The sequence below is a fragment of the Cuculus canorus genome, chromosome 24 (assembly GCF_017976375.1).
Source record: "Cuculus canorus isolate bCucCan1 chromosome 24, bCucCan1.pri, whole genome shotgun sequence".
Classification (NCBI taxonomy): Eukaryota; Metazoa; Chordata; class Aves; order Cuculiformes; family Cuculidae; genus Cuculus; species Cuculus canorus.
In genome coordinates this window covers 3933648-3958920 of record NC_071424.1, presented here as the reverse complement: position 1 = coordinate 3958920, position 25273 = coordinate 3933648, and the positions used below count along the sequence as shown (strand labels likewise).

General features: G+C 50.0%; 1 protein-coding gene across 4 annotated transcripts; it reads right to left on the bottom strand.

Moving 5' to 3' along the window:
• Positions 1-999: 999 nt before the first annotated feature.
• On the bottom strand, positions 1000-11185 carry LOC104067111 (polymeric immunoglobulin receptor). 4 transcript variants are annotated; one of them, XM_054087889.1, is made up of 9 exons: positions 11009-11185; positions 5825-6172; positions 5025-5360; positions 4351-4671; positions 3756-4085; positions 3270-3336; positions 2368-2483; positions 1931-1980; positions 1000-1484 (listed from the first exon to the last, which is right to left on the bottom strand). In XM_054087889.1, exons 1-9 carry the CDS (start codon positions 11049-11051, stop codon positions 1278-1280), a joined length of 1818 nt encoding a protein of 605 aa, XP_053943864.1. In that variant the 5' UTR covers positions 11052-11185; the 3' UTR covers positions 1000-1277. The 4 variants fall into 4 exon arrangements, with proteins under 4 accessions (XP_053943864.1, XP_053943863.1, XP_053943866.1 ...); XM_054087888.1 differs by lacking the exon at positions 11009-11185 and adding an exon at positions 6801-6986; XM_054087891.1 differs by lacking the exons at positions 5825-6172; positions 11009-11185 and adding an exon at positions 6801-6986.
• Positions 11186-25273: the final 14088 nt, after the last annotated feature.

Below are 25273 nucleotides of genomic sequence, written 5' to 3'. Positions count from 1 at the left end.
AGGTGGTGAAAAGATCAGTCTGCACATGCTATCGAGGGGAAGCCACACCTGTGATTTTGGATTTCAGCTCCTTCCTTCTGTTTTCTGTCATAGAATAGTTTGGGTTGGAAGGGACCTTAAAGATCATCCAGTTCCAACCCCCCTGCCTTGGGCAGGGACACCTCCCACTGGCTCAGGCTGCCCAAAGCCCATCCAACCTGCCCTTGAACACCTCCAGGGATGGGGCAGCCACCACTGCTCTGGACCGCCTGTTCCAGTGTTTCACAACTCAGAGTGAAGAAATTCTTCCTAATGTCCAATCTAAATCTGCCCCTCTCCAGTTTATACCCTTTGCCCCTCGTCCTATCCCCACAAGCCTTTATGAACAGCCCCCCTCCAGCTTTCTTGTCTCACCTTTAGATACTAAAAGGTCACTATAAGGTCTCCTCGGAGCCTTCTCTTCTCCAGACTGAACAACCCCAACTCTTTCAGCCTGTCCTCATATGAATATACAGACCTCAAAGACTACATAAGGATCCTGTGGCTGTAGATGAACCTGAGAGCAATTTCAGCTCTCCAGCTTGGAATTGAGTTGTTTGGAGAGTGCAGTGTTGGAGGCTCTTGCTGGGATAAGCCCCATAGCTGCAATGAATCCATCCCACAACCAGCTGCACTCTGTAAAGGAACTTTTGTGCATCTACTCAGAAATGACAGCACTTTCGTTCCCTCCTACCTCAAATCATTGTGTTGCAACACGCTCTCAAGCTATTTGCCTGCCGATAGCTGCTGGTTCTGCTTATTCCTCTAGTCCAGCACTCATATCACTCACTGCATGGCAAATGAACCCGGTCACAGCAAGGTTAGAGTTTTATCCCTACAGCACTGGAATGAGTTTGTTTGGCCGTAGCAGTTGAACTCTTAGGAGTGGGATAGTTTCTACCAATGAACATAGTTGAGATACCAAACCCGTCCAGACACATATTGCTCTTTTTCTTAAGGTCAGTCCTCCACACCTGCCTCTTCAAAAGAGTCTGTATTTTAATGGGATTGAAGAAAGCAGATATGCAAAAGATCTGGAGAATAACCTTTGTCTGACCTGAAAGAATCTGCACACTTGCAGCAAAACTCTCTACTGACCTCTAAAAGGAGGGAGGTCTTAAGATGCATAGGCAACATTCACATGGCAGCAAAAACTGAAGTCTTTCCTCAGTGTCCATCCACAAACCTTCTAGTCCCCATTCCCACTTTGTATTCCAGTTCCTTTTTCCCATTTCTGTACTGGTTTAGTATTCCTTGCTTCATCCTTTGTCATTTGTTGGTAACTGCTTGAGTGCAATGGCAGCGTATTCCACATATTCATCACTGGATTTTCTGTGAGCCTGACTGGGTTCAACGTTACAGTAGAGAGAATTCTCAGGGCTGGGTTGGGGTTTAAAGACCAGGGTAGCGTATTTTAGGTCTTTGCTGTCATCCTTAAGACTTTCCCTTCTTTCGCTGCCATTAAGCTGTGAAAAGGAAAACACTTGTCAGTATGATGCAGTGCCAGGCCACAGGTTTGATCCAAAGAACAAGATTTCCGCAATAGAAAAGGAGAAGCAATATATAAGATCATGACAGAGGGGTAAGAACAGAAAACTCTTTCCTTCATCACCTCTCCTTCATACAGGTTACAACCTCAGTAACCTGGGATTCTAGTTTATGAGTAATTTCTCAGGGATTTCTAGAATTTGGCCCACTGTGGTTTTTTTGTACTGGAGTTTCCTTACATTAATTAACACCCGCCCCCCTCCAGCTATTAACCTTCTTGTCTCTGGTGACATTAAATACCATCTCCCCTCCTGCTCACAAGCAAAAAAGAGCACCAAGGTCCTCATCAGGTGGGTCAGCCACCTCCTCGCAGACTTTTGTAAGGGATTCGGGTACCACATAGGAAATCTATCGTTTTTCTTACCTGTGTTGTGTCCTGTGGCTTGCAATAGGTGTCCTCTTCTTGTCTGTTACCTTTGGAATGAGCCAAAATCAAAGGTTTTAGAAGTAGGGAAGTCCATTAAATGCCTGAGCACTGCCTGTGCTTCAGGAGTTGTGCAGAAGGCTGTGGGAGGCGATGGGTGTGCCAGTGGGACCCATCCACCCTGAGGCTGGTGAACATGTTGCTCTCACTTTACTTCTCTAACGTGTTAGGAGATGTTCTGGGCAGACGCTGAAGGAAGATGGGATTGACTTATTGTGAGAGGAGAACACAGCAAAGAGCCCACCTTGAGGCTTCCGAGGCTGCACCCTACCTTATGTTCTCCAGGGCACTGTAAGACCTGGAGTGGGAAAGTGGTGGCCAGAGAAGACCCTGTTTAGTACGGACTAGAACACAAGGCATCACCATTCTCCACGTACCTCTTCTCTTCAGCTGCTTGCGCCACCTGATGCACAGTGTGATCAAGCTGATGAGTGCCAGGATGAACAGGATGCTCAGGACCACAGAGAGCAGGATGAAGGTGTTTACGTTTGAGCTGAAACCAAGAGAGCAAAGGAGATACTGGTGTTAAATGGTAGCACAGCATAGCGCTGGCACAGCTCATTACCAAACAGCAACGAATAAAAGGGACAGGAGTAGCTTTTATGCACATGGAAAGGATGGTCTGGTTCTCCTGCAGCAATGCTATCTTGCTTTTTCTACCTGTATGTGCCTTTTGAGCTATTCGTAAACTACTGTGATTCTATGGTTCTACTTTCCAGGCTTTAAAAACAAGGCACCGTTCAAAGTTCAGAGCACGATTCCGGGCTCTCTGGAGAACGTGCTGCTTTTTCCTCCTGTGTTTTTGTTCACCTGGTGCACGGGGAGCTGCTGTGGTGCTCGTGACAGCAAATGTCCAAAGGGGAAGGAAATCCTTTACATTTAACAGCCTAATAAATAGAAGGATAAAATAGCAGCTGAGGACTATCTCACTCTTAACTATTCCTGGCCAGGAGGGAGCAAAGTTGAGACAGAAACACAGAGGGGCAGAATACGGGTTTTTTCTTGCTGCAAAGAGATAAAAAAGAAAAAGTGGGTAGGCATCTACATCCTGTGACTGGATTTCATCAGTCTGCTTCTCCCTTTGTCACCGCACTCTGGGCAGAAGCTGGAAGAGGAGAGGCTATCGTTGGAAAGGTTGCCTATCATAGCTAATTCCCCTGTAAGCAGGAGCCTTCAGGATGGCCAGAGCCTGCCTATCCCGGGGAGACAGGCATGCTGTGGGCAGGGCATTAATAACTCTTGTCTGTGATCAAGCTCAGAGCCTTTCTCTAGGCCTTACCTTGGTGCTGGGGTGCTGCCAGGAGGCACTGATTGACTGCTGTTCGACAGAGTGGTTTCAGGCAATGCTGCAATCACAAACATGAAGAGGAGAACAATCACTACTGGGCTGCTTTGCATTTACCGGTAAACTCCGCTACCATTGCTACCACTGATGAAACAATACAAGATGTTGCAAGGGCAGGAGTAGGACTCGATGATGCTTGTGGGTCCCTTCCAAATCAGGACCTTCAATGATTCTATGAAGCTGCTCACAGATAAAAGATGCAGCAAAGCCCACGCCTGTGGTTCAGCCCTGGACCCTGCTGCAAATCCATAGTATGGGCGGTGTGAGAAGGTACAAGGAGGTGGTTTTGGGCAGGGAGGTGCATCCAGATGGAAGGTGCGAGGTGGTGTCAGCTGAGCAGTGCACAGACTAGCAGGGGAGAGCAGGAAAGTGAGTCTAAAGCCCACAACCAACCCCATTTCCCTACAAGTCAGTGCTCACCCTCAGAAATATTGAGTGAAACCTCCTCCATCCGGAAAAGCTGACCCTTTTCATCAAGCGCGCACCAGTAGATGCCAGAGTCCTGTGCCTTCAGCTTCTCCATGGTGATGGTGACAATCCCCTGCTGGGTATCATCCTGGATCCTGACTCTGTCTTGCTGAAGTGCCTGAGGGTTCCCAGAGCGCTCCAGATTCGTGGTAACCAGTAAGGTGCATGCTTCCCTCTCTCCCTCTTTGCACCAGGCTTTACTGACAGCCCCATAGTCTGTGGTGCTGTACCGACACTGGACAGAGACATCGTCCATCTCCTTGGCTGTGTGTTGCTGGGTCCCTGGAAAAGACCAGGCATGCTTGGGGAGATCCCAAAGCAGGCACATTGGCACCCCTTCCCCATCACTGGAATACGGGCTGTGGGCTGAATGCTCCCAGGATCTCTTTCTCCCTCCAGACATGAGGAACACAAGGGGACTGGACCCAGGAAACTCCTGCGGGGGTGAGTCCTAGACTGGGTGGGCTCCTGTCCTCTTGCTCTGGTTCCCACAGGACCACAGGCTCACGTGTGACATCACCCACAGTTGGTGCCAGTCGGTACTCACTCTTGGACACAGAGAGGCTGATCTCCATTATCCAGGTGGGAGCAGGGTATCTGTAGATTGCACACCAGTACATGCCGGTATCCTGGGCCTGCAGCTTCTCCACGGTGATGATGATGGTCTTGTTCTGGGTATCATCCTGGATTGTCGATCTAGCTTCCAGATCTTTGATGTTGCGCCATGATGAAAGGAAATCTGTCCTCACCACGGGTTTACACTCATTCCGATCTTCTCTCCGGCACCATGCTTTTACCACCCGGCCACGCTCCATCTCGCTGTACGGGCACTGCACCGAGAGCCTGTCCAGCTCTGACTTGTTCAGCTCTGTAAAGTAGTATGTGTGGTCTCTGCCTCGCGAGCGGTGGGCACACGGGCAACAACCCCTGCCCTGAGCTGGGCACCTGGGCCAAACTGTGCCCTGGGCAGCTGCGTCGGGGCTGGTGGTCAGCCAGGGCAGGGCTGAGGCAAGGCAGGAGAAGAGGGAGCTGAGACACCACAGGGACAGATGTATTAGTGGGGCTCCTTCCCACCACACCTGCATGAGCAAGGCTGGGGAGAGTAGAGGCTGTGAGGATCGGGGAAGCTGCTCAGCTGTGTGGGAGAGGGGGTTGGAGCAGGAAAGGAATGACATTGCTTTCTGACAAGACTTGAGTTTGTAAGGGGGAAAAGGTACTCACCTTTGAAAACTCTCAGTGTGATCGTCTTTAGTGGAATGTACCTGGAATAGTCGGAACGGTAAGCACAGGAGTATGTGCCCGAGTCCTCTACCTGCAGGTTGCTCATGGTGATGGACACGCTTGTATTCCGGCGGAAGTCCTGTATGGTAACTTTCTGCTTTGTGGAACGGTTTCTGTACAGAGTTTGCGTCTCTCTTAAGAGCTCACATTCATCATTCCTCACGCGGCACCAGGCTTTCTTCTTCTCGGCAGCCACTGCCGTGTAAGGACACTGGATTTGCAAAGTGCTTCCTTCCAACAGTGTCTCTTCAGCATCAGGTGCTCGGGCTTGGAGAGCTGTAAATAACAGACGTGATGAGGGAGAGGATGCAGGGCTGCCCAGAGGCTCTCAACGGGCACAGGCAAACTCTACCTCAGGTGGGGTTCCACCAGCGCATGGGCGCTTGTGTCTGGAGTTACTCTGAAAACGGAGATGCGTTTCCCTGCTCAACACACCTGCTTGGAAAGGGGAAGGTTGGTTTCTGGTGGGCATTGTTGAGTTTTGAGCTGGGACCACAATTATGGTTTAATCCCCACTAACTTTGATTGAAAACCAACAGACACGTGTGCTAGAGGTGTTGGAGCTTCAAACCTACGAGGAGCCATGCATGGCATAGTGTCTGGAGCTGAGCTTCTCTTCTTCTGGCAGCTATGGGGGTCACGAAAGCTCTCAGCTGTGTGGGAGAGGAGGGACAGAGCAGGGAAGGGATGATGTTGCTTTCTGACAAGACTTGAGTTTGTGTAGGGCAATAGGTACTCACCCCTGAAAACCTTCAGTGAGATCGTCTTTAGTGGAGTGTAAGTGGAGCTGTTAATGAGGTGAACACAGGCATATGTGCCCGAGTCCTCTGCCTGCAGGTTGGTCAAGGTGACATACAGTGTCCTATATGTCCTGCTGTCCTTTACGGTTACTTTCCCCTTTGTGTCCTCTGTTACGTATGGGTAATAATTTGGGATCTTCAGCTGCACTAAGATCTCACATTGTCCTTTTGTCATGCGGCACCAGGCTTTTCTCCACTGGTCAACCTGTTCTGTGTAAGGACACTGGATATACAGAGTGCTTCCTTCTGGCCGTCTCTCTTCAACATCAGGAGCTTGGGCTTGGAGAGCTATAAATAATAGATGTGGTGAGGGAGAGGGGAGCGGGTGCAGGGCTGCCCGTAGGCTCCTGAATGACATGGGCAGCTCTGCCTTCAACCTTCCTCCACAGGCACTTGTGTCTGGAGGTGCTCTGAAAACTAGAGATCTATTCCTGCTGCTCAAAGCACCTGCTTGGAAAGGGGAAGGTTGGTTTCCCATTGGCATTGTTGAGATTTGATCTGGGACCACAGCTGTGATTTGATCCCCACTATCTGTGATCAAAACCCCACAGACACACACGTGCTAGAGGTGGTGTCGCTTCAAGCCCGGATGGAGCCGGTTGTGGTGCAGTGTCTGGAGCTGCCCCAGCAGCTCACCCCGTTGCTCCTGCCCTTTGCTGCAGGAGAAGTGGAGACCAACCCTTGCAAGGTCGCCACCCGGGGCTGCTTTGGAGGCCACAGCTCCGTGCTGCCAGGGTGCTGTGTCCCGGGAGCCTGGAGGAGCCAGATGTGTGGTGGTGATGGGCAACCAGGACTGCCCCTTCCCTCCCCATCTGTGCCGCGAGTTGCCCAGTTCGGAGTCCTACCAGTGTGGGGTGGGTGTCCCCCTGCCCCTGGGGGCGCAGAAAGCCCGAGGGGTGCGCAGCCCTTCTCTTACCTGGGAAGCAGAGCGGCAGCAGCAGAAGGGCTCTCAGCCCCATGTTGGTCCTCAAGCCGAGGGAAGGGGCATTGCTGGGGGCTGCCCAACCCGCCCCGGCCGAAGGCATCTGCCTTGTGAGCGCTCCCACCTCCAACAGGCACTGCCTGCGGAAGTGCTGAGGTCCTGTCACTCTACGGAAATCCTCCACCGTGCTTTGCAACAGATATTAAGATAATTTCAAGGCGCTTTTGGGGAAGTGGCTGGGAGCAGAGCTTGCCCCATCCTGATGGCAAAGGCCCTTTGCTGCTCTCGCCTGGCCAGTGTCACGCTCTGCCCTCATACCAGTGGCAGTGTGACACTCCCTTGGATGTTCTGAGCCATGAAAAATGGGGCAGATCCTTTGCCCTGGCCTGGCCCTTTCCTTTGGGCTCCCAAGGCCGCCTCTGCCCAGGCTCTTGCTCGAAGGTCTCCTCAAAGCCAGGGTGGCAGGGAGTCCAGGCCATTTGGGATCCCCATCTCCCCGACTCTGGCCAGTGCCCTCGTGCTCTGGGCTGTGCCATGCACGGAGCCCTTTGGGTGCCACCCCCAGAGCGCCCAGCGGGAGAGACCAGACTAGAACCGTTTGGCTTTTGCACATTTTATTTGGTGGGGGCAAGCTCATAGAGCCCTGGCGGGCGGTCGTGGGGAAGCTGAGAGTGTTGCTAGAGCTCTGTGGGAAGTGTGGTTGCTCCGGGCTGAGACCTTGCTCTGTGGCACCAGCGAGGCTGGTCCAAACTGGATGTGGCGCTACGGGAGCGCTGGTGGGTGAGCGCGGGCAGGCTGCCAGGGCAGCTCCCAGCAGCTGATGCTGCCCACGGCATCCCTGCAGCCCTCATCCCTCCTGTGCTGGTCAAGAGGAGATGAGGAGGGGAGGCTGCAGGCTGGGCTGGGGATGGAGGGGTAGAAAGAGGAGGAGGAAAGGGAGCGTTAATTGAGGCAGTAGGAAACTGTTTTTTTCCCTCTCTCAAAGTCTCTTTTGACTTTGTGGTGTTCCGTGTGGGAAGATGTTTAAGGCCTGGCCTGAGGAGAGGCTGGCAGGCTGGCAGCGGGTATAGCTTGGGCTCTGGCTTGCTGGAAGAGACTTCTTCGACAAAGGGCACAGAGCTGCTTTTGGCACACGGTGTCCCCTCATCTCCTCTCATAACTGCCTCCTCTCCTGTTATCTCCTGCCCTGGACAGAAAGAGGGAAAAGCCTTTCATGAAACATCCATTAGCCAGGAAATGCTAAAACTTCAGTCCCACAAGGGGAGAAGGTGGCTGATGTTTCTTGGTGGGGGAAAACAATTCCTGTGCTTTGCAGAATCATTGGAACATCCAGGAACCAGGGACACATGGACTGCCTGTAGAGACCAACCCTGAGCCTTGTGGAAGGGAGGCTTTATGTGTTTGGAAGTATTTAGGCTGTGGGAGAGTTTGACACCAGGGTGCTTGGTGCTGAGCAGCAGAGGGAGAAACAATTTCCTGCCTGCTTCCAGACCCAGTGAGATTTAAACCACACTGGGGTCTAAACCGGTGTGGAGCATCAGCCCTAGCAGCCAAGAGCGGTGCAGTGGGAGGAGTTTGAGGAACGCAGTGGACATCAGGGAAAAAGAGGGGAAAACCTCCCCCTGAACAGCACAAGGTATTTTCTCCCCAGCCTCTTCACCACTTTCTTCCTTTTCCTTCTCTTATCGGTGTGCTCAAGGGCAGCATTTCAGTGGGTCTGTCGGTGTCTGTCTCCTGCCGTACCCAATTTCATTGCTTCTCTGAACGGGATTCAATGACGTGCGCTTGCCCGCGTGGAAATGCTTTGGTGAGCAAGGACTTGCCTTGTTTTGGGCTAAGCACCCACACAGCTTGCATCCCACCAGGAGGGTGGTTCCCCTCCTGGAGGTGACTTGTTCTTTTGCACTGTGATTTTGCTGCTTACTGTCCTCTGGATGCCTCCAGTGTGGAGTTCCTCATCCTCATTCTGGTGAGGATCGCTAGGATGACTGCTGCCAGGATCTTGCTGCTCATGAGACCAATGTAAGGCCAAACGAACGTCTGCAACCTAGGAAAAACAAACAAAAGTTATGTAAAACCACCTCTAAACTGATAGAGATTAACCCCCGCTCAGAGCAGTAGACTTGATTCAGAGAAATGGAGGGGTTCCCCAAGAAGGGAAAGGATTTCATAGAACAGGAGCGCTTTCTTCATCCAGACGGAATCCAGCAGGGATCATGTTTCAGTGAAACTCAAATGAGTTTACAGAGAAAGTCAAATCTGTTCCAAGCACCATTCTACTGGTGTTTGTTTGGCATCATGAAAGTCTAAGCTCTCCTCCTGAGCATGGGCAGTTGGGATTGGGCAGATTGATCATTGTTGAGGTACCTTCCCAACACAGCAAACTGCTGTAAGGAGCTCGTTAACAGCTCATGTCAGTGACGGAGACGGAGAACTGGAAAGCATGTGGGTTGTTTTACTCGGAATGTAAGATGTGTGAAGACTCAATGATGCAAGAAGGATGGAAGATGATGATAGCTATGCTATAAGTAAAGGTAAAGAGCTCCAGATCCTCCTGCTTCAGAGGCCCAGGTTCCCCATAAGGATCAAGAACTTTTTGGATTTTGAGTCAATTCCATTTCTGATATTTGTTTCTGTGGTTTCTCCTCTGTTTTCATCTGAGGGGGAGGCACAGAGAAATCCAGCCAACCGCTCCTTCTGGTGATGTGTCTAGGATGGGACCTTTGCAGCTGTTTCTTTTGCCGTGTGGATTGCAATGTCACCTACTCTTTTTTTTTTTCCCTATTCTTTTCTGCTTGCCACTTTCTAGGTGAGAAACGTTTTCTCTTTACTCCAAGATGTCACAACTTCTTGGTCCCTGTTTTTGAAGGACTTTGTCAAGTTCTTTCACGGATGTGAGTTAAATAAGATTACCAAATTCCGTCTGACTGTTTGCTGATAAACAAAGGGGGTTCTTTTGTCTCCTGGGAAAAGAGGGATAGATCCTGTCCTTTTGTCCCCTCCAGTGTTCGGAGGAGCCTGTGCTGCCACTTGCACTTGGCAGCAAGGGACAACTCACCTATTTTCCTTCATTTCTTCCTCACTATTAACAGTTGTTTCGGTGGAGTCAGAGGGATTCATTGCAGAAGCACTAGGAAAGCTGTTTGGTATTCCCCCTGCAAGTAAAATACATTGAGAGAAAGGACTGACCCATGCAGTGACAGGAGACAAAGCAAAACGGTGTAGCCAGTCAGGTCCTCACCTTTCCAAACTAGCAGCGAGATCGTCTTTAGTGGAATGTACCTGGAATAGTCGAAACGGTAAGCACAGGAGTATGTGCCCGAGTCCTCTACCTGCAGGTTGCTCATGGTGATGGACACGCTTGTATTCCAGAGGATGTCCTGTATGGTAACTTTCCGCTTTGTGACACGGTATCTGTACGGCGGTTGTGTCTCCACTAAGACTTTACATTCATCATCCCACACGCGGCACCAGGCTTTCCTCCTCTCAGCAACCACTGCCGTGTAAGGACACTGGATTTGCAAAGTGCTTCCTTCCAACAGTGTCTCTTCAGCATCAGGTGCTCGGGCTTGGAGAGCTGTAAACAACAGACGTGGTGAGGGAGAGGATGCAGGGCTGCCCAGAGGCTCTCAACGGGCACAGGCAAACTCTACCTCAGGTGGGGTTCCACCAGCGCATGGGCACTTGTGTCTGGAGCTGCTCTGAAAACGGAGATTCATTTCCCTGCTCAAAGCACCTGCTTGGAAAGGGGAAGGTTGGTTTCCAGTGGGCATTGTTGAGATTTGATCTGGGACCACAGCTGTGATTTGTTCCCCACTATCTGTGATCAAAAACCCACAGACACACACGTGCTAGAGGAGGTGTCGCTTCAAGCCCGGATGGAGCCGGTTGTGGTGCAGTGTCTGGAGCTGCCCCAGCAGCTCACCCCGTTGCTCCTGCCCTTTGCTGCAGGAGAAGTGGAGACCAACCCTTGCAAGGTCGCCACCCGGGTCTGCTTTGGAGGCCACAGCTCTGTGCTGCCAGGGTGCTGTGTCCCGGGAGCCTGGAGGAGCCAGATGTGTGGTGGTGGGCAACCAGGACTGCCCCTTCCCTCCCCATCCGTGCCGCGAGTTGCCCAGTTCGGAGTCCTACCAGTGTGGGGTGGGTGTCCCCCTGCCCCTGGGGGCGCAGGAAGCCCGAGGGGTGCGCAGCCCTTCTCTTACCTGGGAAGCAGAGCGGCAGCAGCAGGAGGGCTCTCAGCCCCATGTTGGTCCTCAAGCCGAGGGAAGGGGCATTGCTGGGGGCTGCCCAACCCGCCCCGGCCAAAGGCGTCTGCCTTGTGAGCGCTCCCACCTCCAACAGGCGCTGCCTGCGGAAGTGCTGAGGTCTTGTCACTCTACGGAAATCCTTCACCGTGCTTTGCAACAGATATTAAGATAATTTCAGAGCGCATTTGGGGAAGTGGCTGGGAGCAGAGCTTGCCCCATCCTGATGGCAAAGGCCCTTTGCTGCTCTCGCCTGGCCAGTGTCACGCTCTGCCCTCCAGAGCAGAACCAGACCAGAATGGATTTCACACATTACTCAGTAATGCCTCCACAGGCACGACCAAAGTGATTTTAAGCACAGAGGAAACAACGCAAATATTGAAATAATCCATTCAGAGCCTCTCCTGACAGAGCTGACTTTCAGCTCATTGTGAAAGTGGACAGCTAAATGCAACTTCCTTGCTTTGCTTGTCCTTCTGTTTCCTCAGTGTGATTCGTGATCTGAAGATGATGCGGGGAGGCAACTGGGAGTTGGGAGCAGCCCGGTGGGTAAAATGAACTGTGGAGTGCAGAGAGCCGATAAGAGGTGTAGTGTGTGGGCAACCATCCTGGAAAGTGACTTCTTCTCCAAGGAATGTGAGGAGAATGGAGTTTCTACATTTAAGAAAAAAAAAAGAGACACTCGCCTATGAAACCAGCTGGCTTAATTTCCTTAATTTGGAAGATCTGAGAATCATCTGTAAGAGAACATCATTACTGCCCAATGACTTGTGCAGTGAGCTTTTCCTTGGTGATGCTGAGAATTCACCTCTGCGTGTCATCATTGATGGTGCATCTTCCTTGCTGATCCTGGCTTGGATCAGCCATGGGGTGGCCAGCAGGAGAAGGGAAGGGATTGTTCACCCTGGACTCGGTGCTGCTGAGGCCGCGCCTCGAATCCTGGGTTCGGTTTTGGGCTCCTCACTACAGGAAAGGCATTGAGGGGCTGGAGCGTGTCCAGAGGAGCGAACAGAGCTGGAAAGGAACTGGAGCACAAGTTTTATGAGGAGCAGCTGAGAGACCTTGAGCTGCATAGTCTGGAGAAGAAGAGACTGAGGGGAGACCTCATCACTCTCTACAGCTCCCGGAAAGGAGGTTGTGGTGAGGTGAGCGCTGGTCTCTTCTCCCAAGTAACAAGTGATAGGCCAAAACCAAGTGGCCTTGGGTTTCATGAGAGGAGGTTTAGATTGGCTATTAGGAACAATTTCTTTACTGATAGAGCGGTGAAGCCCTGGCAGAGGCTGCCCAGGGCAGTGGGGGAGTCTCCATCCCTGGAAGTGATGAAAAAATGTGCAGCTGTGGCATTTTGGGACAAGGGCTGGCTGGTGGGTTCAGGATGTGTATCCAAGAGAAAGGGAGGGATTGGGCTCTGTGGTCACCAAAAGACGAGGAGAATCTCCAGCTTTGCTTACAGCTTAGCACTGGGCTCGGGGACAGATTGTTTCATACCTCTTCAAGCTTTGTGTCTAGAGATAGTAAGCACAACTATTTATGGAATTCTAGTCCCTCTACGGAATAGGCCCGAGCTGGCTCTGCTGAGGCCTCAAGAGACTGAGTATATAAAGGGTTAGGTAAGGAACCAGAAGACTCTGTCAGTCATATGTGGTAGTCATGGTTGGACTGGATGATCCCATGGGTCCTTTCCAACCTGGTGATTCTATGATTCTACGATAGCAATTTGTGCTACTCATTCCTGGGGACTGTGAAATAGTATCACACTGCTGTCATCTGGTTATTCCCACGTTCAAAAGTATTATCAACTCTTATGTATATCTGCTTCCTTGCTGCCTCCCGAAGACTGTCCTTTTCCTTGACAGAGGATTTGAGAGAGATCGTTCCCCTCAGAGTTGCTTTTTGTGCTAGAGCAAAGTTAGTGTGCTCTGAGCACTTAATCTGGTGTGCCTTAGGACCCGGGATTCTGCAGCCTAAAAATCCACTCCTAAGAGGCATTTAACAGCTAGGAAACAAATGCTTTAAGACCTTCCTATCTTGATTCACACAGATTTAGCCTGTCCTTAAGGAGCTGTGATTTCTCTAACATGTTGCACGTGCAAATAAGGAATTGCTGCCAGAATGACAATGTGGTCCTTTCAGGGAGTGCTGGAGCTGGGCTCGGTGGTGCCATGGGATGTGTTGTCTGCTTGACACTTATACCTGTTTTTGAAGAGGCGAGTTTGCCCAGAGTGACTTGGCTTACGGTCCTGGAGAAGCCAGAATCTCCAGGTAACAGCAACCAAAGCTGGCCCATTTCCTTTTGTAGCAGTGCAGAGAATTTTTCCATCTGAAAAGAAATTTGCTTTGGGGGCAAAACTTTCAGAAGGGTTCCTCTCCCAATGTATGTTCTACGGTCTTAGACAAATGGAAGATGAACACTTTACTGAAGCTCCCCTTTGCTCTTGTACCACCTTACCCCTTATCTAACCCAAAAAACAGAAGAGCAGGAGGAATTTCATCTCCATGCAAGAGAAGGAGCAACACTGAAGGCAGATCAGCAGATTAGTAGGGGTCTTTTCTCTGTACCCTCCTATCCCTGTGCCTTTTCCTGCCCTTTCTGCCCTTCAAGGCAGTGACAGTAAAGAAGTGCAGTGCAGTAAATTCTGCCTCCCCTCTGCCAGCAGATGTGCTCACCGTTGTGTCCCCTGGGCTGGTACCTACCTGTCTCGCTCCATCAGAGCAGTGCAGAAAGATTGTGCTGACACCCTGGCTGCAAATAATTTCCAATTATATGAATAAGCAGCTTATTAACGATACATTCTGGCTAATCATTTTGTGCTAGATATCTTTGCATTGTCTTGTCCCCAAATCCCTCTCTCATCAGGCACTTGATGCTCAATAACAAGAAGGGGGAATGCACCACTTCTCTCACGAACAAGTCCCAAGAGTCTGTGATTAGTTGAGTTTCTGCAACTGGTTGCCTACAAACTGAGCCTAGAACTGTGCTGCATCACAATGCTTCATCCTTTCTCATCACATCTGTGTTTACCATGTCCAGTGGAGGTCCTGTCTTTGAGGAGAGAAACTCCTTGGGGCAGGACAGGTAATGGAGAGATGTCTGTCCAAGACCCGGTGTGTTGTTCACTAAGGAGCTGCAGGAAGTAAAGGAGTTGGTCCTTTTGTTGCTTCCTGTTCAGTCTGGAGAAGAGAAGGCTCTGAGGAGAACTTATAGTGACCTTCCAGTACCTGAAAGGGCTACAGGAAAGCTGGAGAGGGGCTGTTCACAAAGGCTAGTAGTGATAGGACGAGGGGCAATGGGTATAAACTGGAGAGGGGCAGGTTTAGACTGGACATAAGGAAGAATTTCTTCACTCTGTGAGTGAGGAACTAGATGATCTTTAAGATCTCTTCCAGCCCAAACTGTTCTATGATTCCCTGGCAGAGAACCAATGTGGCTTTTGGTTATAGTATCACAGAAAACAAGATGAATGTTATCTCAGGAGGTCACTGAATCTAGCCTAGTGACACACAGTAGGATCAGCTCTTCGGATGTAGTTTCTAAATATCTCTGATGAGTTTAGGTTGCCCAGTGACCTATTCCAGTGCTGCATCATCCTTCTTTCAAAGCTTTCCCTAACATCTATCTCTCTCTGCTATTTAAAAGCCTCACTCCCTTTTGTATCAGCTGGGAACAGATTAGTCCCTTTCTCTTGCTTTGCATGCATTGAAGTGTGCTGTACCTACCTTCGCTCTTTCCATTCCAAACTAATCAACCCCAAGTCTTTGAATTTTTCCTCCTGGACTGTGTTTTTGATGTCTTGCGTAGTTTTTTCCCCTTCTCTGAACCCTCTCATCAATCCATTTTCTGCCTGTTTACTTGGAGTCCTCAGCACCTCTGAAGTTTCTTCTGAGCTCGTCATCCAATTGAGGATGAAACCATGCGCTTCTCTGTCACCTCCTATAGAATTTCTTGCTTCGTGTTGGTTTATTCTCATTGCTGTGAATCATAGAATCATGGAATGGTTTGGGTTGGGTTAGAAGGGTCCTCAAAGTCCATCCAGTTCCACCCCTTGTCATGGGGAACATCTCCTGCTACATCACGGGGCTCCAAGCCCCATCCAACCTGGCCTTGAACACCTCCAGGGATGGGGCAGCCACCACTGCTCTGGGCAACCTGGGCCAGGGCCTCCCCATCCTCACAGCAAAACATTTCTCCCTAAGATCTCATCTCAATCTCCCCTCTTTCAGCTGAAAACCATTCCCCCTCATCCTGTCCCTGCCCTCCCTGATCCAGAGCCCCTCCTGTGGGCAGGGCTGGTTTTACCATGTGGGGACACTAGAGGGCACAGGAAGATCAGGAATACGGTGTAGAGAAGGAGAAGGGGGACTGCAGGAAGGGGCTTCAGCAAAGCAGCCCCATCCCTGCTTGCCAGCTGCCTGGAGCTGCCTCTGTGTCCCCTGGCTCTGGGATGCAGGTGCCCACAAAAGCCCCTCTTGTGTGCGCTGTACAGTTCTCAGAGCAGCTGTAGGTCGCTGCTCATCATGCAGTGTTCCTTAAGAGAGATCTTGAACTCCCCTAGACCTTCCTTCTCAAAACTGTAAGGAGGCTGCAGTCCTAAGACCTTCTCTTTCAGATGGTGGAGACTGCCAGGCTCTTCCTGGCAGCATCACCTCCAGTTGCTTCTTCAGCAGAGCAGCACAAGCAAGTTCTTCACCCTCATCCTGACCTGCTGCTCCACGGGGACGCGAGACAGTAGGGAATTGGTGCTAAATAGTCCTGGAATCATAGAATAGTTTGGGTTGGAAAGGACCTTAAAGATCATCCAGTTCCCCCCACCCCTGCCATGGGCAGGGACACCTCCCACTGGCTCAGGCTGCCCAAGGCCCATCCAACCTGGCCTTGAACACCTCCAGGATGGGGCAGCCACAGCTTCCCTGGGCAACCTGTTCCAGGGCCTCACCACCCTCATGGTGGAGAAATACCTCCTTATGTCCAGTCTAACTCTGCCCCTCTCCAGTTTATCCACAGTGTCCCTCGTCCTATCCTCACAAGCCTTTGTGAACAGCCCCTCCCCAGCTTTCTTGGAGCCCCTTCAGGTACTGGAATGTCGCTATAAGGTCTCCTCGGAGCCTTCTCCTCTCCAGGCTGAACAACTCCAACTCTCTCAGCCTGTCCTCAGATGGGAGGTTCTCTGATCTTCTTATGTTAAGGATTGATAATGGTGAGAAAGGGGGGGTGCTGGGATAAGGGAGAAGGTGGTAGAAATGGCTCAGCGAAATGGTAGCTTTAGTGAGCAGTGAGAGCAGAAGCGTGGCTGGGGGAGCCAGAGCTGGGGCCAGAGTTGCTGGCCGTGTTGCTGGCCATTACTCCTCTATTCCTCTCTTGTGGGACCTCATCTGGCATATTGTGTCCAGTTCTGGAATCCTCAACATAAGAAGGGGATGGAGCTGTTGGAGCGGGTCCAGAGGAGGCTACAAAGATGATCCAAGGGCTGGAGCACCTCCTGTACGAGGACAGGCTGAGAGAGTTGGGGTTGTTCAGCCTGGAGAAGGAAAGGCTCTGAGGAGATCTTATAGTGACCTTCCAGTACCTGAAGGGGCTACAGCAAAGCTGGAGAGGGGCTGTTCACAAAGGCTTGTGGGGATGGGACGAGGGGGAATGGGTATAAACTGGAGAGGGGCAGATTTAGACTGGACATAAGGAGGAATTTCTCCACCATGAGAGTGGGGAGGCCCTGGCCCAGGTTGCCCAGGGAAGCTGTGGCTGCCCCATCCCTGGTGGTGTTCAAGGCCAGGTTGGATGGTGCTTGGAGCCCCTGATCCAGCGGGAGGTGTCCCTGCCCATGGCAGGGGGTGGAAATGGATGATCTTTAAGGTCCCTTCCAACCCAAACTATTCTATGACTGTATGTGCAGGCGGGGGCTGCGGGGCACAGAGCACAGGCACTCTGTAAGCAGGACATGGCCCATGGCTCGGCTTGGCTCTAAAGGAGAAGAGGCCCCACAGCAGCAGCTTAGCGAGAGGCCTGGTGTTTGGTCTGTTCCACATCAATGGGGCGTCCAGCTGTGGCTGAGGATGAAAGCAAGCGAGAGAGAGAGAGGATTAAAGGCTCCCAGGGTCTCCTCTAACCCGCCTAAGACTCGCCGAGAGGGCAGTGTGCGGCTTCAGGAAGGCTTCTTCATATGGAAAATATTATGTGAGGGAGAGAAAAAGAAGGGGGAAGGGAAGAGGGAGAAAGGGAGACTTTTGTCCAGAGAGCACTGAGGAAAGATGGATCACAAAAAGCATTTTTGAGGCTCGGACCAAACCCAGGGAGAAAGTGCTGAGCTTTGCCACGGCAGAGAGTGTGGTGGGACACAGGTGTGATGAGTTTGGGAGGCCTGCAGACAGGGAGGAGAACGTGAGGTCCGAGAGTGCTAAGAGCACGCAGCAGCCAAAAAATAAAGGGATGAAAGAAGAGAGGAAGCAGAGAAAAGAGAAGAGGAGGCTGGAAACAAGGAGGAGAAAGGAGAGAAATGGAGAAGGAGGTGGTGAAAGGCAGGATGAGGGACAAGGAGGAGAGCGAGAGGTGGTGAAAGGCTGGCTGGCTGCTCCGTTGTGGTATTAACCAGGTTGCCAGGTGGAAGCACCCTGTACGCAACCCTCCTGGCCCGTTCCCTACCCCGCCACGCTTTTCCCAGGAATGCTTGTGATGGGGAACAAATTGCTAACAGAAGCGAGGCGTTTTGCACAGAACGCAAGCAAGATTTCCAGTGAAAGGTTTTCTGTCAGCGGGTTGGGCCTGGAGGCTGGGGAGCCTTTCTGCCTACTCTGGTAGAATAATCCTGTGAGTTAACACGAGGCATTGGTTATAGCACAGGATAAAGGACCTGAGGCTGGGCTTTCCTGCCTTCTGTTTTGGCTGCCACCGTTTGGCTGCTTTCATTCACTGTTACTTCCCGCTTCACCCGCGTGTGGCATTCCCGGTCTCATTAGCCCTTCCTCTGTTTCCCCCCGGCCACCCCCTGATCTCCTGAGTATTCACAGGCTTCCACTCGACTTTCGTCCTTGATTTATGCTGTTGAACTGGATACCCTTCCCTGACCTCATTTTCATGACAGTGTGAGCGCACACAGCAGCACTTGGCAAACAGCAAAAAGAGTCTCTGCTTTGCAGCCCTGCCCTCTATGCTGCAAGGATGCCAACTCTCCTGTTTACACCTGGGGTAGGATTGGGGTGCCCAGAGTCCAAAAATGTGGAAGGTGCAGGCTGGAAAATGCTGATCCATGGAGCTCTGCACATCTGGATAGTGTTTGGCTGAGCTGGCATGTGTGCACAAGCGGTGTGCAGGACAAGTCTGTGGGTAGTCATGCAGAATTCTTCCTTTCTCCATCACCTATGCTTCCAGGGAGCCCCCAGATGATTATGGGGGTTGGAACCAGATGATCTTTAAGGTCCCTTCCAACCCTAACTGTTCTATGATTCTATATGGTCTGTCCCCACGAGAAACTCACACCAATACATTCTCTCCTTTCTGTCTAGGTTGCTGTGCTCTTGGTCATCACCACTGTAGCTGAAAACATTTTAGATGGGCCAGACAAGCCAAATCAGTGCTGGGTGATGTGTGTTTACTCCCCCGTATGGACATACCTGCAAGGTGAGGGAATTTATATTATGACAAATGTCCTACGCCCTCTGATTCTTGATGGGATGAGTGGATTTTAGCAGGAGAGAGGAGAGATCACTCCTCCCTCCTCCCTAGAAAAGACATAGCCAAGGCTCTGCTCCTGGTTCTGAGGAATTTCAGACAAAAATCTGAAGTTCTTAAGCATAAGAGGAGCAGCCAACCCAAAGGTGCTGCTGGATTTTGGAAGAGCAAGTCAGCTATCCTGTTTGCCATACTCCAGCTGCACCCCACCCAGACTCCACTCCAACATCCCAAAGCCAAGTCTCTTCCACTCTCTTTCTAAACAGTTGGCAAAGCAGTTTTGCCCCCTTCCCTAGCCCAGCGGTACATAAATCCCTTTGTCCCCTAGTCTGGAAATCTGCCTTCCTGTCCCTCCCTTCCCTGCCTTCCTGGGAAGTTAGTGTGGATATGGTGTTGCCGTCTTGCCTGTCTGAGCTGCTTAGTTAAGAATAATAAACAAACTCCTAAATGGAAGGATATTCTTTAAACCTGCCTTGTGCTGCCTGCCAGGGAATGCAGGCAGCAGAGCCCACCTCCTGCCCCCCTCCAGCCCAAGCTCCAGGCTCTCCTGAAACCTGATCTGCTTTGCTGTGGAGCTGCACCATGGCCTCTGTGTGCACCTTCCCCCCTGACCCTGTCTGGATTCTCCTGTCCTTTTCCTGACACATACCCAACACTCTCCTCTCTCAGACACACGCATACCACAGAGGGGCACCCAGCCATGCTGCCACATCCAGACCCATGGAAGCAGAGGTGGCTTATCCCCACCACGCAGATGGGCACGGAGTGGGTTTACCCACGGCTGTACGCGAACATGTTGGGAAAAGCAATGCTAACACCCACCGTGCCAACTCCAAGAGGTTGCTCGCCGCTTTGGGAACCCTTCTAGGCAGCGCTAGGGAGCTCAGAGGTGGAAACGCTTGGAAAAGTGCACAGACTTATGGAAGAAGTGCCCACACAGCCCCAGATGTGCACAGATGTATCACAGCGTGACAGCAGAGGCGCCCGCTGATAAACCCAGCCAGCGTGGGCCTCAATTTCTCTCATGTTCACCTCCTTTTGCAAAGGTCTCCGTCCATCTCACTCACCACTTTTATCACTTGGCTTTGAAATATGTGCACTCTCCCTTCACTCCAGCTTTCCTAGGTGTACCTGGTGGTCCTTTCTCCCATCCCCTGGAAGTTTAGCTCTCACACAAGGATATTGTACACCACCACCACCCCCTCCACCCCCTGATATGTGCTTGAAATGCAGACCTCCCTGTATACATTCATTTTGCTTTCATACACTCTGCTCTTCGCAGCATCTCTGACACAGGTATGTCCTTCACTGTCTCTCCATGTTGCTCCCACATCTTTTATTTAGGCACACAGGCATCTTCTCCTGCGTCTCCCCTTCCAGCTCTCACGGCTTCCCGGCTTTCCTTCTCTGTGGCCCATTTTCCTCATGCCAGCATTCACAGCTAGCAGGAAGAGGATGTCAGTTAGAGGATAAGCAGTCCCTGGGACCCTCTGGCCCTGCCACACTTTTCAACCCACTTCTCATTTTTCTTCTTCTCTTTCTGTAATTTATTGTTTTCTGCTCTCCTTCTCCTCAGTGCCTGCTAAAGGGAACTCAGCTCCTTGCTGCCTTTTCTCTCTGTTTTTTTTGCCTTAAGAGAAAGGGAAAAACCCATTTTGCTCATTCCCCAGCTCCAATTCCCCTTCTACCCTCACCCCCTTCCCACCCCCCTTCCCAGCCCTGAAACCTTTTCCTGATAGTGTTGCTGTAACTGTTCAATTAAACGAGCAATTACAAAATCAATCAAACCGAAACGTGTGCTGTGCGCTGAGGGGGGACCGACTGCAGAGAGGGGACGTTGCCTGAGCCCGTCCCAGCCTGAAGGCAGCTCAGCTCACAGCTCAGCTGAAATTGTCTCGTTTGCTGGTGAGACGTTGCTCTGAGGACAGGAACTCTGTTTCTGCAGGGTCACATTCTGCATCGCAAGCTTCACCCCACCTGCAAATTCCCCCTATCCGAGAAAATCCTGGCAAAGCTATCCATGTCAACCACAGCCTTTGGTTTGAATTGCCCGGGGAGATGGTGCTGGTTGCAAAAGGGCATTGAGGATGTTCAGATGATAAAGGTGGTTTCTGCAGCAATAGGAAGGAAGGAAGGTGTTGTGGTGAAAATGGTAAACCCAAACCCAAGGGTGGGTCATGTTGTGTAACTTCATGGGGTTACACATGCTGACTTCCTCTCCCTCTGTAGGTTTCTGCTCCTGCTACACATTTACCACGTGTCGAGTGAGGCGGTGTGTGCCATGGCTCTCTGCCACTCTAGGTGTCCTCACCAGGTGACACTCACGCTGTCATATTCCCCACTACATCCCTGATTTTCACAGCAGGAATTCTCTTTTGACACCTGCAGCCACTTTGGTGCGGTCAGAAGCAAGCAACGAGGCTGTCCCCTATGCAGAGGCACAAGCTCTTCCAGATGGTCACAAACAAGAAAAGGTGAGCTAGAAAACAGGTTGGATTAAGGGGGAAATGTGCAAAGTGGATGAGATTTGGTTCATGTGTGGGGAGAAGCATAGCAGCTTTCCAGCACATGGCATTTACCAAGGTCCTGCTCTTGGTTACACCAGGAAAACCTCTTCACCACGGGGTTTACACCAGGCTGAGGCAAACTGAGGAGAATATGGGACCAGAGAGCTTAATGGGGAGGATGGAAAAGGCTTTCTTGTCTTCCTATAAGCAACATATGTGAAGGGAACCCTTTCTGAAAAGCCCTCTGCCATAATATAAGTATTTGGGTTGCCAGGAGTACACTTTCTCCTTGCTGGTTGGTTCTGGTCTTGCTCTTAGAGGAATCCTTCCCTCTGGATTTAAAGGAAGCAGGATTGGAGCTATTTAATGAGGAGCTCTTATCCCAGACTTGACCCTGATTTTGCACAGTCAGAAAAGCAGCATCCCAAAGGCTTATCATTCCTCTAAGAGCAGATATCTGGCAAGTTTCCTAGGGCTGGAGTCCAGTTTGGCTTTAATTTTTCGTGAGTAATACTTAAAGCCTGGTCACCCTGGAGGTCCTATGGAAAGACCAGGCTGTGACACACTCCCTAAGGCAGCAGAAGGGACGCAAATCAAGTTGCAAAGGTGCTTTACAGAGATCCCCCCATTTTGGGGTTTTTTTTTTTTAGCTCACGCTTTGATTTACCAGTTTTATATATATTAAAATATTGAAGATTTTATATTAAAATACTGCAGATAAGCATCAATACACAAGTGCTGCTATTTTAGTGTATGTTTTAAAACGCTCTAAAGTCCATGGCACCACCTCAGCTGCATGGCTAGACGAACCAGCGGCAGAGCCTAAAGCAGATTCCTGTTTTTCTTGGTGGTTTTGGGAGCCGAGGACCTGAGGGAGGACTCATTTGTGGAAAAAATCCAAAATCATAGAATCATAGAATAGTTTGGGTTGGAAGGGACCTTAAAGATCATTTAGTTCCAACTCCCCCTGCCATGGGCAGGGACACGTCCTACAAAAGGCCAAAGCAGGACAGGGAGGGATGTTATTTTGCATCCCTTTTGTCCCAAAGCTACAAATCTCACCCCCTGTTCATGCCAGGTGTGTGCAATTGCTGGTGTGATATGGCCAAGACCATCAGTCAAGGCACATGTGGGAAGAACCAGGTTACAATTTGCTGATTAGGTGAGAGAAAAAACCCAGCTGGTTCCTTGGAGGACAACCCCCCCGGCAGCAAATAAAGGGGCTACAAAGCCTATAAAGAGGCTGCCCAAGGGGAGAACCCTTTCAGTGGTTCTGGTTTGGTGAGGTGGTTGCTGGAGCTTGATGGAGGTGGATGGATGGAGCTGAACACCCTTGCACTTGGTTTGTGTCAGGTGGGCTTGCAATAAGATGAATAACAGGGAAATTTGGCCCCCGCTTATGGTAGTGCGTTGCCTGCTCCAAGAGATAAACACACGTCTCCCATACTTGTGGATCACGGAATCGTGGAATAGTTTGGGTTGGAAGGGACCTTAAAGATCATCCAGTTCCAACCCCTGCCATGGGCAGAGACACCTCCCACTGGCTCAGGCTGCCCAAGGCCCATCCAACCTGGCCTTGAACACCTCCAGGGATGGGGCAGCCACAACTTCCCTGGGCAACCTGGGCCAGTGTCTCACTGCTCTCATGGTGGAGAAATTCTTCCTTATGTCCAATCTAAATCTGCCCCTCTCCGGTTTATACCCATTGCCCCTCATCTTATCCCCACAGCCTTTATGAACAGCCCCTCTCCAGTTTTCTTGTAGCCCCTTTCAGTGTTGGAAGCTGCTCTAAGGTCTCCTCTGAGCCTTCTCTTCTCCAGGCTGAACAACCCCAACTCTCTCAGCCTGTCCTCCTATGGGAGGTGCTTCAGCCCTTGGATCATCCTTGTAGCCTCCTCTGGACCCGTTCCAACAGCTCCATCTCCTTCTTATGTTGAGGATTCCAGAACTGGACCCAATCCTCCAGCTGAGATTTCATCAAAGAGGAACAGAGGGGCAAAATCCCCTTCGTTGCCCTGCTGGCCACGCTCCTTTTGATCCCACCCTCCCTGTAGCCCCCAGGCTCCCACTGGCTTTGCTAATGTTCTTCAGGGTCTGATCCTGCTGAGGAAGCCCTGGATGAGATAAACACAGCTGAGGTCCAACAGATTTCTCCCACTTTGGTCCAACGTGCTCTTGGTGCCGCAGAACACCAGACGGGTGGCACCGTGTCAAAGCCCTCGGTCCCATCCAGCTGCCTGTTTGCCAGCTATATTTGGTTAAAAAGGATTTGGAATTGTTTGTTTGTGGCTCCTTGGAAACCCTCTTGCTTAAGAAATGGCATCTTTGGTTTGATTACTCCCCTCCTTCTTTCACTATTTTAAAACATTAAAAAAAGCAAAGCTGTAAAGAGCCAAAGAATATCCAGGACGGGCTGTCAGCAGCAGCCTCTGGATCTCCCCGCACGGCTCCGTGCTTGCCTTGGTCTCTGTCTCTTCCCGACACTTTGCTCCACCTTCCTGTAAATTTTGACAATGAAAACACTATTTAAATGTCCTCCAAGTTTCTCTTTCCATTGAAAAAGGGGATTTATTCTCTTTTTTTTTTTTTCTTTTATATCAGAATTAATGTGATTCTAATGTGTTCCTTTTGATCTTCAGGGGATTTTTTTTTTTACGCTGATGATCCCTAATTTTGAAACTATTTTTTTTTTTTTTTGTTTTAATTGTTTTAAAAAGCTTTAGTGAGTGGGGGAAAAGAAAAAAAAAAAAGAAAAAAAATCCATCCTACTTCTTTGGCACATCTTTAACCTTTAAGTACCTCTGGAAAAAAAAATATTTAAAATATATTATACATTTTTAAAGAGGGTGCTTTTGACAGGTCAGTCTCAAACCTCTCTTCCTTTTTCTTGTGCTGTGTTGGAATAAGACAATTTTGCAGCTTGGATTTTTTTGACAGTTAAATTGCAATGTAGGCAGAGGGTGGAATAGGGATCCTGTCTCTTTAACTCTCTAACTAGACAAAGACTTTTCCCCTTTGAGAGCTGAGCCCGGGATCAGAACTGTCAGATGATCTCCTAGCACTTGGGAGAGTTTGCAAAGTCATAATTATATCTTTTAACCTGTCTTGCTCTTTGCAAAAGAAAGGTCCTATTATATTGAAATGAGATTATTAGCCATCAAATACTTGCTTTCTTGGGATTCTTCTTCTTTAAAAAAAAAAAAAAATTCAAATACCTTAACTACTTTGCAATTGAATTTTTATAAGATTTACTTTTCGCTAAATAAATGTTCTGTAGCAGCTATTTTTTTTTAAGTATTTTTAAAAGGGTGTTTTCAATATGCAGATGCAAAAAAAAATCAGACTAAGTGTCTGAAATGTCACCTGTATAATTAAAGGAAGGTAAAGTTTCAGAGCTCAGGTTTTTTTCCTCTGGCTTAGTTGCTGAGCTTCACTATTCAAAAACCCTGCTGCTTTTCCTGATTTCATTGCCAAAAATATGGTTTTTTCCCCTTAAACCCAATCATTTTCAACCTTCCATTTTTTTTCTCTGTTCTTTTGTGTCTTTTCCTCATCTCCAAATGAAAAAAAAATGAAAATGAAACCCTAAATAACTGGAAAGCTAGTTTTTCCTTTTTTTTTTTAAGCCACACAATTAAAATCACTGCGATGTGTGTTTTAACAAAAGGTGACAACTGCATTAAAGCAACCGGGGCAGCACCAAAAGCTCAGGAAAATGAGATGAAATTCAAGTAAGAGCCTCTTTAAACCATTTCTTGAGAGTACCCGTTGGCAAAATAGTTACACCCAGACCTAATCTGAAACATGAGAAGGGTTCCAGGTCACACAAACAATCAATATTTAGCGTGTGTTAAAATATCTAGCTGAATAAGGATTGAAATGAATATAAAAGAGTTGAAATCCATGAACGCTCTGGGCCCTCTAAAGCCGATGGAGGATCCTTCCACCTGCTCCACCAGCTCTGGCTCCAGCTCCGCTGCGTTAGAAGTGATTGGTCACTTTAATCGGATGATTAAAGTGCTGTCATTTATAGCTCTATAATTCAGATTGTGTCAG